Here is a 15,170-nt window from a genome sequence, read left to right as displayed (position 1 = left end):
CCTCCCACACTTCTATTTCAAACTCTTTACCCTTCCCCGTTCACTCGGCCGAGGAAATTAATTTATACCAAGCTATATACCGTAAACCAGAACTAAAATCGTATTACGTTTTAATTATTTGTAACACGCTGACTACTCACTCCGCGTCTGAATTTGAGCTAGGTTCAAACAACCTTCCTTTCTCACTCTTCTCTCATCTTTATTCATAAAAATGTGTCCTTTTTATCGATAATAATTTATGACAGTCAATTAATTTTGTTTTTGACTCAACGTCTTCCTCTATTCGTGAAAAAATGAAAACTCTTAATTAATTTCTTATGTTCTCTTAATTACATATATTCTACGACATATATTATGAATTTTTTGAATTGCGATCGAAAACATTTTTTTCTTCCAAGGCGCCTAGCCAGAAACAGACAGAGTGACATTAAAACTCACCAGCAAAGCAACCGTATAGCATGGCCATGGCATCTTACCAAAATGACACGATGACTTTTTATTAACCAAAAAATTTTATTTCCTTGGTAATGAATTTTTAATATCCAATAGAGAAAAATACTTCTTTTTATAATTTCATGAAACTGTACAATAAATTCATGCATATTATCAATGGATATATCACTCATATTTCCTGATCTATCGAATTGAATAATTTCACAATTCTTCAATCCCGTTAGTTGTTTCTCAATTTATACTAAAATTATCAATTGATTCGTTTATCGTGACATTTTGACGAGTTTTGAATTAAAAAATTTCTTTAAACAAGATTTTTCAGGATTCTATAAACTTCTCGACGTTCTTGAATAATTATGACAATATTCTGCGAGGTGTCCTTGCGAAACGGCACGGTTTCCTGAAATCGCGTAAAAGCCTTGTTTTCTAAGCCCGTCGAATCTTGGATATGTTCAGTATAAAATCACTCTACCATGAAAAATGCACTCGTATCTCAGGATACGTGGATTAATCCGAAGTCATTACATCGGGCTAATGGAATTTCTGATCGAGAACTTTAAAAGGCTGTGGTAAATATCGGTAACTATGGGGAGAAGAGGAAAGGGGAAAATAGGGCGAGGAAAGGAGAGTGTATGCGTGTATTTAAGCATTATGCAATTATCAGATGTCGAAGTGGACGAGTTCAAGTGGATATCTCGCGAGAACAACAAAGTCACATTAAGTGAGGTGCCATTAGCCGAATCTCGAAAGCCTTCGGGCACCCACACCACTCTCTGTGCTCTCTTGCCTTAAAACTTGCCAGAACTCGAAATCCTTCAAGTCTACATCAGCAAATCTCGCCTCTGCTCATATTTTACTATTATTCTCTTCTGCATTATTTAGATTTACAATTATTATTTCATCACTTATCCCAGCCCAAACTTGTTATTTATTTTCCCAATTTAATTTCTCGGCTTGTTAGCCATCATGTTTCAATGAAGCAATTGATTCTTGTACCCTAATTTTCTGCTTAAATTTCATATTGTATCCTTCGCCTATCAACGAAGGCTTCAAATTCATCCTGACGTTCGATTTTACATGTCTATTCTCGCCAACAAAAAGTATTGCTAAAATCGAGTCATTTGCGGTGTTCGTCCCTTTTGTGTCCTTTGAAGAAATATTTCTAGGGAGAAGTGCAACATTCGAGCGTTTTTCTTTTTCAAGAGGAGACGCACGTAGTGAAATTTTAAACCATTCGACTTGGAATATCAAGAGACACTACCGTGTCTCCACGGCAAATACATAAATCGTCCAGCATAAACAATATAGTAAAATAAAATATTCCAATTAAAAAAATGAGTGAAATCCTAATGTTAGGTGGGTATATATTTTTACCTTGGCAAAAGTTAAAATTTCGAAAAAGAAAAAAATAGTAACATAAAATTTACTTGCCGGGCCCGTAATGTCCAAGTGTAAGTCGCTATCTTGTAATATAAGCGTTGCTTCTTGTAAGTTCAAAACATTGCTGTTTAATACGATTTCATTCAACGGGCCCCCGGCAAGTGTCTTTTGTATTACTATTTCTTTTTGCTTTTCGAAATTTTAACTTTTGCCAAGGTAAAAATATATACGTGCCTGGCATTTGGATTTCACTAATTTTTCTAATGGAAACATTTTATTTTACTATATTAATTATGCTAGACGATCTATGTACTTGCCGCCCTTTTTACAAGCGAAGCTTATTTTTTGTGGGATACTTATATGCTATAGACATGACCTAGTTTCGTCAATCTACCTATTGCAAGGGGACATACTCGACCGATTGTTTACCTCAAGTATCTTTAACCCGCACTCTTTTTATCTGCTTTGTATTACCTGCAACCAGAACGATCCATTAGCCGCGTTGGCTGTTTGACGTAACGTCACAGAGCCACTCACACTGCAGGCGTTATGGGAAGTACCGTCGGTTTTTTAATTAATGTCAAGCTTTGCTCGATAGATCAGCGGTTCAGCTACAAATTGCGAGATACCATTTATAGACTCTGGTTTTGCTAATACATTTGCCTGTTGCTTTGCACGAAACACATGAAAATACTTTCCTAGTCGACTTGATCATTCTAATCAGCCCATTGACTATCGAATGACAAATTGCAAAAAATTATTTGCCAAATTATACTTAAGATTTTCGCAAATTAACTTTTCTTTTATAGTTCTTCTTATACCTTCAAAGCATTTTTATATTATAGTTCATTTATTGTAAAAATATTTATTCAATTATTCCTTTCCAGAAACCTTTACAATTTTCAGTAAGTACTTACTAAATAATGAAAATATATTAAATTTGATGTACCCATAGAGTATCAAATAATCCTGGTATCAATATTCCTTTACATTTATTTGATAAGAACAATGATAACATTCATACTCAAGCCCTGAATAACTCTATTGTAAAACTGAGGATTACGAATTGGCATAATGTTAAGCTATAGATATAAATATTAATATCGCCCTGAGGGTACTAAATTATCTGGAATATTGCACTTAAACGAAAGATTTAATTCTTTGGAGATACAGCAGATAAAAAGAAAGAAAATGATTAATAAAAATCAACGAGGAGAGTGAAAGTAGTAACAAGAGGGCGTAATAATAAGTATAAGAGAGAGAGAGAGAGAGAGAAAGGTTTCGAAGTGCAATCGTACACCATTTATAAGTTCGTTTATAAATAACAACGCATTATGCGTAACCTTCTGAGGCTTAAAGCCAGTTTACTTTCGGAAGTAGTTTGTGTTATGAAAGAGATTGTAGAAAAGTCATGTGCACGCTTCGTTGACTGTGGTAACTGTCATGACTGAAGTATTTAAGATTTTGCCATGGGAAATCGGCCGCGAAGAATCGATCGATTTTTTTTAACATTAGTCATTTTGCCTGTTTTCCTGGGGGAATTACAGTTTTTTTTCCACGTCGTTCCGTTCGAGGAAATATCGAATATTCCAATAAAAACTAAGTAAATTCCCTCCATTCAATAAAATGAATTATCATGAAACCATGGAAAATTTAAACAATCGCCACATTAATTAGTAGATAGGCAAACGAAGAAATTCAGGTTAAGGGTACGATAAAACAAATTGCAAGTATCATAAAGAGCGCAATGACTAAAATCTAAAAAACCTTGTAGATTACAAAAATTATATAGAATGATTCGAAGTAAAAGTAAAGATAATCAAAGAACTATCGATAAACCTACAAACAAACTATCCTCGAGATTCCACTTGTAATTCCATCTTGTTATTTTATTCGCACTCGCGACTTTTGTTTTAGCTTTCTATAGCACATTAAAGCCATTTGATCTTTATATTTGACAGTGGTCACTTTCGCAATTTGCCAAGAGAGCATCAACCTTTTGGAAAAACAGATACTATTTTCACTCTCGTGCATCGATGGTTAACGACACTCTCTTATTAGATTCTCGAAACTTATTGAGTCGTAAAGAAAATTCCAATATGAATGAGCTACATTCCTCTCGGCCAAACCTCGTTCATTCCTATTCCATGTAATTTCGATCTAAACCGGCATCTCATTGTAAAATTCGCTTCCAATCTATAAACAATAGTAAAAACGTTCCAAAAACACTTATACTATTCGACACGCTTACAGTCCCTTTTCTCTCCAGCTGATTCTGTTGCTCACGGAAATCAGTCGCACTCACAAGGAAAAAGAATGCAACCGCACACGCACGCAGATTAGATCACCAACACACGTAACTTGAAGCAATTCACTGTACTCACCGACATGCTGATTAACTGCGACGATACGACGCTAACGAAGCAAAAAATCTTAGGGTCGTCCGATTAAAAGGACAAGAGCAGATACGAGAAGAGATCGAGTGACAGAAGTTTGGAATCCCCTTAAAGCTGCGGGGGAGAGTTCTCGTTCTCCAGCGGTCCTTGCGGGACACCTTTGATATCCAGACGAATTGTCATGAAGGATGATGAGGCTGCTCGATGGTGCGACGCGAGCCAGCGGTGGAGCGATGGCAGCTTTTTGCGTCGAGGCACTCGAGAGTGGAGGATTCACAATGTTAAAATAGTCACTGCGTGTAGTCGCGTAGTCAAAGGGGAAAAAGTAATCGCGCGCGCGCCGACGATAAAGCGTCAGCTGATTCGGTCAGGGAAATAAAGCAAGCGGAATGGATGTGTGTGTGTGTGTGTCAACTCGCGCTCATTTGCGTGGAGCATTGGCAAGTAATTCGAAGACTGGGCATCGTCGACGCGTTGCCAGAGTATTCAAAGATCGAAAGCGGGAGCGAGTGTCGCCTCTTGCGGGGGATCGAATGATCCGGCCCCCTCCGGAGGGACCAGGGTACCCGCTGGCCCCCCTCGATTCCCTCGGGAGGGGGGCCTGACCTCTTGCGATCCTCCTGGAGGGGACCTCAACGCCACCACCACCTCCTCGCTCGTTGCAGCTCCAAACGTTCCTTCCACCCCGCACACCACCTCCTCGCCCAATCGACAACTTCATTTTTCGACCATTTCTGCCACCTCGTTTCGTCAACCACCTCGCTGACACTCCTGCTTTGTACCTTTTCTTACGCCAAAACTCTGCTCCACCTCTCTTTTCTCCTCCTCTTCCCAAATTACTACACGCACTCCAATTTCTACCTGATATAATATTAATCGATTCCTGTCTTTCTTTTCCCCACACCGAAATCTACACATCATGAATTCTTTAATTTTATACTTTTACTCGGGAGATCGTCGTTGATTTATTGCTAACTTTGTATTTATGTTTTTTTGTGCGTATTTGGCTTTAAGATTGAGTAGGTTTATGGTCATGGCTGCTTTCTCACCTAATTCATGAATTTTGTCGTATCGGAGCGGAGCAGGTGATATTCGGTTTGGAGAAAGCCCGGTTGCATAAGCACTTTTTATTTTGATCGAAAGCAGGGAGCTTGTAGCGAGTAAGAGAGTAGAGTGGGGATTAGTAGGGTACTGCGTGCGTCTTCGGGACGGAGAATCGAGAGGTGGGGGAGTTGAGAACGGAAAGAAACGGAAAGGGAGAAAGAAAGAGACGTAAATCGTCGGTAAGAAACTCGCATTGTTATATGTCAGCACGATAGTTATGGGCCCCTGGCAACCTTGTCCCAGTACTTGCCTGCGCCATCCGGCGTCAAGAGGCATCAACGAAATACGAGCGCTGATAACGCTCCAACTTTTTTCATCGATCAAAAATTCATCTCCGCAAAAATATGTCATTTACTCTTCGATCCAATAAAATTAAACATTCGTCTTTCGGTGAATTCCTCTCGAAGATCGACAAATATTTATCAGTGAACAAAGCAACTTCTCTAAAAGTAGCGTAAATCAGTGAAAATTGTAGGTGATAAACTGTTTATAGTCTTACGACACAACTCTCTGAAATTATTAAATGTTTTATATTTAGCGAGTCACATATAGCACGATGTAACTCTTTATTTTCCCTATTAAAAAGCGAATTTTCAGTCATTGTACCTTACGTGACACGTGAAAAGGGCATTCTCAGTCAGGCTGGGTCATCGGAACAGCTGCCTCGCTGACCGTGACCTACATGCTTGCTGTGCGCCTATAAAAAAGAATGCTACTCTACGGTCATTATCCCTCTTAATCATCATTATCCATCACTATCCAAAACCTACACGCGTCTACCTACCATCGGCCCCCAGCTTTTAAATTCGTACAAACAAGCGAATCCTCGGATCAACCTTATATCTGTTGTATCTCTACCTTTCTTTCATAATAGAAATAAATAATACTGCAAATTTTAATACATTCGTGCTGAAGAAATCATGGAAATTAAACAAATTCATATGAAAAACAAAAAATTTCGTAAGCTTATTATTGCCGGGAAAAAATACTGTTGAAAAATGAAGCTGATCAACGGGTCGAACGATTAATAAAAAGATGGGAAGAATTTAATGGTCGTACAGACATTATCATTTTGCTGTTTCTAATTACGTCGAAGTACCACGTGGAATCGCCATGTTTTATCATACTCATTCATTAAAAGGAATCCCGGGTAGATACCGATATCAGGTTAATTAATTATTATTAACTCGGTGACATTGCACGGACGTCATAATGTAAGTTAAAATCGGTCCTTAAAGCGGCAGGAATTTCTTTCTGGCCCAACGCATCCATGACCCACATGGACTCGGCGCATCCTTTACGAAAATAACGCATTCCATTACAGAAGGATATCATTTTCCAATGTATTATTATTAATATAGTAATATCATTAACAGTTTATTCGTAAGAAATGAGCTTGTATGATTTAAAAGGAATAAAAAGCCCCCGCTACCCTTTAATAACAGTGATAAAGTATTGACACGTTAATTATCATTTTCCTCTCTGGAATGTTTTGTCGCAAGAAAAAGCACGATCAAGGAAAAGCGATATAACGATAATTACCAATGGTATCCCAGATCCGGAGGCCTTCGTTGAATGGTACTCGTTAAGGATTCACGTGGTTTTTTGTTGAACAAAAGGCGTAACTATAATTATTCGTTGTTTTTGTCAAAAAGGGTACCAGCAGCGTCTCGCTTCTAAAACGCTGAATTAGTTTAATTTCGTCCTTGACATCGATCCAAGTGTTAACAGTAGGTGGAAAAACAAAAAAGAACACTAGAACGAAAGAAGACCTTGTTTTTCTTCCAGAATCATCAAGCTACTCCTCATCTTGTCAAAATCTCCATTTTTCATCCTCATTTCGTTCTTCTTCATCCTTTCTAAACTTTTTTTTTTCAAATTACGTAACAAACCGTTTACAGAAGTCGCGAGAGTACTATAGGCAATTCTATACATCGATCGGACGTTATTAAATTTCAAAAGATCTTCAGGTGTCACAAAAATCTGGTTGTTCAATAATGGATTTTGTAGGCTTTTTTAAACGAGGCTAAAGACACGTTTGCGTAAAGTCAAGTACCAGTTCTTTACACTTGAGAGTAACGCTTGCTTATCAAGCTTATCCCATTTCGGTGTCTTTACCGCAGGATTAGTGTAATTTCCTCATTAAACCACCCTCCCTCCAAGATTCATTGCGACATTTAATGATATATTTGCCCGCTAGAGCTGCAGCATAATCGTTTAAACGCTTTAACCACCCACTTTTGTTCTTCAACCGCTTATTAACCGTATTCTCCTGAAGCATCAGGCGAAGCAAACCTCCTCAAAAATTATATGATTAATTCACTGCTTGTTTGTAGAATTAATCAAGTTCCAGTGGCCTCCAACCACTCCTTCCCTCATTCTAATAACAATTTGATTCACTATTTTTTTATATTTTTCTCGACACTTATTTCCATCAAGTATAGATACGACCACAACAGGACTTTGGAGTAAAAATAAGGTATCGATGAAACTCGATAGTGGATTCAAGTTATGTAGCACAAAAACCGAATTTCATTAACTTATCGCATTTAATCTCTGAAAACTTGGCAATCAATCTTTAATCTTATATAGTGAGGGGCGAGGGAGGGGGAGGGGGGTTGAAAGGCGTCCTTGTGATAAAATCAGATTTTCATCAACTGCGAGGGTTAGGGAGGGAGGAAATTTTTCTACCAAAATATAAGAAAATTGCGAATTAATTTGGAGAAGGTAAGCAGGGGGTAGCAGCATTAGCGGGGCGTTCTCCAGAGAAAACCAATTGACGTTTATTGCCGATTATAATTGGAAGAGGAAACTAATGGATGGCTGGCATTCCAGTTTTATTACCTTTATTCGACCTTATAGTGACTGCTCACTTACCTGGACTGCTACGTTGAAAAGGTGATTTCGCGTAATTATAATTTACGAAATGTTGCTTGTGTAACCTATTTACTTCCAATTTAGAGATATCTAGAGTAATATAGGGTATATCGACTAGAAGAAAAATTCCATCAACTAATGAAAAGTTGGGTTTGCTATTTCATATATACTAAGAAATATTCTATGGTGAGAAAATATTTTTGTTCATCTCCACTTCCACTGTTGAACAATAAACCCCTTATATACCCTGTTAAAGTTAGTGGACTAATTTATTACATGTTTTCATGAGGCAAATCTAATTCAAACTTTCAAACAAAATTCAGAACTCTTGCTACACTAAATTCACTTAAACTTGCCCAGTGTAAACGAAGTACCACACTTGTGTATAAATTTATTAATGCGTCAATTTATTATCAAGTGCATGTAAATTACTGCTTTATAATTGCAGCAGATTGAACAGGCGAGGCTTCAATTTAGCACGTTCAATTTGTTTTAATAGATTTCGATAAAATTCTTGAATTAATTCGATTGTATTATCGATTTTTTCCGCAACTAAATTACTTCATCGGCTTAGTCCTGGAAGGTGAAAAAAGGCTTAATGCTGGTATAAGGAGCAGTGGCAATTATTCATAAGGTTATTTGGAAGCAGGATACAAAAGTGTTCTTGCCTAATCGCTGATTGATACGAGCTAAAAATTTCAGGATGATCGATCGCGAAGGGGCTAAAGGCGAATAGGTGGTAAAATCTGATCTTACTGATATGATCCCCGTCCTCGAATAAATTTCACGGTTCATCGGCTAAGCCAAAGAATTTCTGAAAAGAGCCACCAATGAAATAACACAATACAAATATTCGCCAGACAATAAAGAGATCGATCGATTATGGATTACTGCCCCAAGCGACGAAATGACCGGACTAATTGATCGCTATCCATAAAATCGCAAACTAAATTCAATTTTCAACCCTGAAAATTATTGCTTATTCAACGAACGTGTTATTAACATTACGCAATTACAAGCTGCATAATAATAAACGATTCCCAGAAATCCTCCGAAGTATCTCTTTCTTCATCAAGAATCATTATTAATCGTTCGAACTCGTTCTTACAAAGAACCTCTTTGTTAATTAAAATTCGACAATTGTAAATCATTCATTAGATGCGTTCTAATTACAGGTTGAACGTAAAATCATTCGTGCATCTTTTGTTTGATTTAAAGAACAAAATGCATTCTGATATGGAGAACCAAGTAATTTATCGTTTATTGTAATTTAAAGTTCGAGTAAATTATAGGATATTTTAAATCCAGTCATTTACATTGTTTACACATGATCTTATATAATTTCCTACTTTGGAAATGATAAACTAATTAGCCTCGAGTATATTATTGTTTCAAAAAGCCTGTTAATAATAAATTTTGTTTAAAATACTTTTTTGCGAAAGCCTATAAAATGATTTTTTGTAGGTGTAATTTGAATTAGATTGTTCACTTTTTTTGTGTATTTTGAAAGAATACGTGTGGCGAGAATAAATTAATGTTGGTAAAGAAATGAAATTTTCTCTCAAAGACCCTTTTGACATGGTCGGAGATGAAGTGGGATATTTGCACTTTCTGTGGTCAACTTACATAGTAATCTCTTGGGTTTAACGAGTGAAACGACTTATTCTTGGGACTTAAGTACGGAGTTGCCGTCTTCGCACTGTCGATCCTGCCAAGTGGCCGGGATATTTAGTGTCGGACCCTGTTCGAATTTCACTGGATGGCCACATCTCATGCTTCTCACGCCAATCAGAGCGACAACCACAAAATGCAACAGCGACATTTCGTGCAAAATTTAATTTCACCCTCGAAATTTACTCGCCTGTCAATCCCCAATGGAAAAATAATACCTGGAGAATGCATTTTTACTTAGAAACACCATTTTTCCCATCCAAATTCCACGTTTCCTTTGTAAAAGCTGGTCAAATGCTATGCTGCTAAGGATTATTTCACTGCAGGATAAAATCTTTCTACACCGTGCACGGATCAATGATACCTTTCTTCTCGCTGACCTTACTGCTACAGCAATTGTTTCCAGCAAAAATTTCTAGAACAATTCCCATCTTATATTCGTCATCTTTTAATGACTCTTTGGACAATTGTATCAACAGCCTTGTTATTGTCAACCATGAGTTTCCACTGTTCCGATTCGTTAAATAATAATGAGCAAAGAAAAAATAATTCGAAACTAAAGAAAATTTACCCATAAGATTGTGTGTGTGTGGTGAAGTTGATAAATAATGGATCGTTTATTGATCATTTATAATACGATTGATACGTTTTAAGTAATAGCTTTTATAGATTGCGTGATTCTCTTCAAGTATTATTTGGACGAAAGCAAAGATTTTATCAGGAGATAATTGAACTCTACGATAAAATAAATCGATAGGGCGTGAAGGCGCTTAACAATCGATGACTCGATGATTATTTTTCAACGATTAAAAGACAGCGATATGACGAAAAGTCGATAATATCAAAGTCAAAGGCCTTCTACCTGCCAGAGCGCACCTTGTTCGATACTGAAGATCTAAATTAGCCTGTTGTGCAATTTTGGCACCACTCACCTCCGAGAACTCCTACTATGGTCCAGTTTTGCTTCAATGAAATCTACCTGCTACTTAAACTTACCGCACTTTAGCTTCTTACAAATCTGTTACTTGATACTTCGTTTCACGAAGGATCTATCAGCATCTGCAATAATAAATCCTACAGATTTATTTGTTAATTACTTCAGAGATTTACTCGTCTCCGTTAGTTTATTAACCGTTCAATTAATTCTCTAAAATTGCTGTTGTTTTCGTAGCTTTGTCTTTAAACGACTTGCACTACGCTAGTATTGCCTCCTTGTAGCACAATGCCTGTTGAAACCTGACGCAATTCGTAGTACCGAGTCTTTCCACTTGCGAGACCTTGCTTCCATAAATATGTCAGAGAAGCGTAATAAAAATGGCCGGAATTAATTTTAATCCCATAATTCGATACATTTACTCCTGTGAAACGATTACTTTTAATTTGACGCTTCGTCTAGAGCTATAATTTTCTCTCTTTTTTTCGAATTTGAACGGATTTATTAGTGAAGGGAGAAAAAAATGCAACATCCTGTTTAAACTCTAACAGCAATGCTAAGAAGCAATATAAACTTTATTAGAGAAAGAAGAAAAACGTTTTAATTACAATTATCCTATACCCCTTGCTAACAAACGTCCGTGGCGCTTCCACCATTGAAATTCTATACTATTAGTTGCTCAGTCTTGTGGGCCTTAACCTGCTGCCGATTAAATCCGACCGCCTCCGAGCAGGGCCGATCGTTGGCGCAGATTTTCTCTTTCAATTTTTAAGTTTTCATGCTCGAATCCCCATGCAACGTATATAGAGGTTGCTGAGTCACTTTGTGTAAGTTGAGGCAAATCTAATCGATGGCTTTAAGAAACGCTACGCTCGCCCGTATCAGCTCGCTGCAACGGTGAGTTTTTATCAACGACATGAATGAGCTACACGGTGACACTACGCGGTGTCAAGGACTCTAAAGGATGAGCCTATACCGAGATTTATTGGGTTATTTGCGTATATGTTACAAGGCTACGCGCCAAGTCACACCACTACATCTTTAATCCTATCACCTTTATTTTGCTTCGATTCCTTTCAATTCCCCGAAGGGGAGAAATTCTGGAAATTTTGCCACTTCTCGTAATACCGGCGGTCACTTTTCTCTACACCTGTCGAGTGTATTTCTTCAACCTATCCATCCCAGAATTCTGATCCTCTTGTATAATACCGTGATTAGAAAAAGCAGTCGTCGCAAGACCAGTGATAGGCTAAAGAAAAATTCCTATTTCTTCATAATTCACAATATATTTTGCGTTACCTCATAATCCTTATAAAAGATTAGATATATTAGTTTTTCTCTTACACCACGATTTCAAATATATTTAAAAGTACGGCTGCTCTCTCGAGGGAAGTTGGTTTCGCAAGCATATTTACTTATGCTGAAAATCATCTGACGTTAAACAAACGTCGATCCGATTGAATTTTTTGCCTTTATTGGAATTAGGCAATTAGATATCGCATGGTTCAATGAACTCTGCAAATGTGGAAATAACTCGCGCGTGTATCAAATGAGTTAGAGAAGGTAGATAATTAACGCGTTTTTCTAGTTTTCGTAAGAGCGGATAATAATGACAAGGTTTCTTGGGCAAGGTCATGCCTACTTGCTCTTTATTAATAATGGGACGAAAAATGAATTATTCCAAGTACAACGCGGGTCTTTCCATGTGAAAAACGAAGGTACCGAGTGGGGAGAGGAGAAATTGGTGGTCGTTGGACGTTCTAATTGCGAGGCAATTGCTGCTGTGACCCCGGCTTACCGCTGGTGACCTTACCGGGAATGCTCCTTTAAATTCCTGCATTTCGCAATTGGCGGATGCCCGCGCACGCATCCGCCGTGTAAAACGTACGCATCCAGATTATCGACATGAATTATTCATCGTCCTCCACCTACTCAACAAAATTTTCAACGATCTTCTATCTTTCCTCTGGCAGAAAAAGAATTCTCCTAGTTATTATAAATAAATAAATGTACAATCGCTGTAACGAAGCACGAATTGTATCTGAAATAATTAATTAACTAATCTTACTTCATATATTTAAATATATTTATCGGGCGTTGGATTATGTAAAATAATGCAATCATTGAATAGAAAATTGAAGAATTTATTTATGAGCTGCATTAAAGAGAAACATTTATTCCTAAGGTTCGATTGGTAATTATAGAATCTATTCGTTGGTATTGTTAGGTGTATTCGTATCACGTCTATGATCCTAGCTAGAGAACAGATCCCGGCGGATGTCGTCGTTTCAGACTCAATGTGCATACGGAAAATGTAAGAGTCCAATGTCAATCATCCGATATAGTTTACCCTCTCTCCACCCTTCCTCATCTTCCTTCCCCATTCCCCTTTCCTCTTATTCTTGAAAGTCATCGCTACGCCAGTTTTCACCCGACTACACGCAGCTAAACTTACGTAAGGCAAGGCCTAAATACCGACGTCGAACCTTCCCGAACGAGAAACGCAGCTGCATTGCGATGCACCCGCATAAACTTATCGGAAGCTGCTTCATTTTATACCAAATATTTGCAATATTGTTCTTCACCCTCATGTCCCCTTTTATTTCTTTTTTACACTTGTAACATTGTTTCATATATACCCAATAAATTCTAAAAATATCTTATTCTCGTTTCGAAACGATTTTCATTGTTACGAATACGTCGATCTAACGATATGTAGGCAGCTGGATAAGGAGTCGTATAGGACAAAGAAGAGAAGGACCAATGGAAATTTTGACAATCGAAGAATCCACAATGCATCATCTTATAAGGTTTGGACAATTGTCGTCGACACAAGTCTGGTCTGAGCTATCTTTGGGCATTGGTCGTCGTCTCTGGACGCGCTCCACGCTAACTGGAAATGGAAGAGCGATAATCGTTGGCGATCTTCAATCGATCGAGCTTCTCATTGAAAATCGCTCAGATTGGGAAACGTAACCAATCTGGGTCAATGATCACTACCTTTCACATATCGCTCGAACGTTACTCAATATCAATCGTTATAATTTCTTTCTCCAAGCTGGTAAAATTTTCAGGAATAATAGGGAATCGGCGTCATCACCGTGTTCGTCGATCATAAGCCGAATCCCTTGCTCGGTGCACGAGGACTCCTACCGTCTGCTCGTCTGTAATGATTCTCAAGGCTTGGTTCTCTCGGTTTTCTTCTCACGTGCCAAAGCGATAGATCGGTTAAACTGTGTCACATCAGCAACGGTCAATGGCTCATCGATGAGTGGATGCGGTGCGGAATGCGACATTGACTATTTAACACTCGGCCTTCGAACAAACCACGCTTGTACGCATTAGCTGCAATATCCCGTCCACTATTAAAATTCGATTCTTTGAACATTTCAATTCCTTCATTTATGTGTCAGGATTTTAGACATATATGCCAGTAAGAACTATATACGAAAGAATTATTTTAAACGATGGAGCCCAAAGCTGTAATTGCAGATTTTACGAGTCCAATAAAATTATGCAATATATATTCTTCGGCAAATATTTTTAAGGTGTCGATAAAAAGTCAATGTCGAAAATTTGGATATTTCAACTTACGATCAATAAAAATCATATAGAGATACGAAGGGAAAGGAAATATTTAGATATTAAAGTGAGTAGGATGTGGGAAGAATAGGTATATATGATATGTAAATGAAAATGTATAAAGGGCTTGGAGTTCTGGGAAGAAAGCTCCTGATAGTCGGCCAATGGCGTAGGTCAATGCCAGCACTAGCCTTTAAAGTGCAAGTTGGCAATCGTTCAGCTGGATCACTGTTTCCCAATCCCGAGTTTTTTCTTACGCTACTCTCTACTACTACTACTACTACTATCGCTATACACATATTGGATAATTAAGACCGGCTGGCATCTGGATAAAAGGTCGCCGTCCTTCCTGCGAACTTTAGAAATTTTAATCTCCCGATTTTATTTCGATGCTAGACTGGCCTGACTTCGAGATTGATAGCTTTGATGCCGATAATAACTTTTACATGGCGCAACAACAGGACAGCCTGTTGTAGGCAGGAGTAACTACTTTCGGGATAATAAAACAGCGGCTAATCGTAAACAAATCGCAGTCTGTAACACGCAGTTCGTCAAACTGAAATATCTGCGCTGCGCTCGCGTGACCTTTCTTTGCCAAAATCAAGCTGCAACACGGTGTGGGCGCGATAAATTTGCTCTCCCGCAGACTATCTTCACATTCCGATCCGTCTCTCCAGACCTACTTACCATAATATGCGTCAGTAACTTGGCGAAACAATTTTTCATCAACGTTTATCCCCCCATGACTTCATTTAATTTTCATCTTTAAATTA

The 15,170-nt window shown here is 37.9% G+C and overlaps 2 protein-coding genes across 3 annotated transcripts in view; one reads left to right on the top strand and one right to left on the bottom strand.

Moving 5' to 3' along the window:
- The window catches only part of LOC136775512 (uncharacterized), a 50,488-nt gene extending 46,034 nt beyond the window's left edge, over window positions 1-4,454 (bottom strand). Inside the window, exon 1 of the mRNA XM_066730356.1 lies at window positions 4,218-4,454. Within this exon, the coding sequence (XP_066586453.1) occupies window positions 4,218-4,223 (6 nt within the window). The 5' untranslated portion in view covers window positions 4,224-4,454. The remainder of the gene's footprint in view (window positions 1-4,217) is intronic.
- Window positions 1-15,170, top strand: part of nudC (nuclear distribution C, dynein complex regulator) — an 87,616-nt gene that overhangs the window by 47,330 nt on the left and 25,116 nt on the right. The gene's annotated exons all lie outside the window — the stretch shown is intronic.

The sequence above is a fragment of the Prorops nasuta genome, unplaced genomic scaffold, assembly GCF_024137725.1.
Source record: "Prorops nasuta isolate Cenicafe-Biocafe unplaced genomic scaffold, Cenicafe_Pnas_1.2 PNAS00008, whole genome shotgun sequence".
NCBI lineage: Eukaryota > Metazoa > Arthropoda > Insecta > Hymenoptera > Bethylidae > Prorops > Prorops nasuta.
Note: the sequence above shows the minus strand (reverse complement) of the source record. Positions and strands in the feature narration are given on the sequence as shown.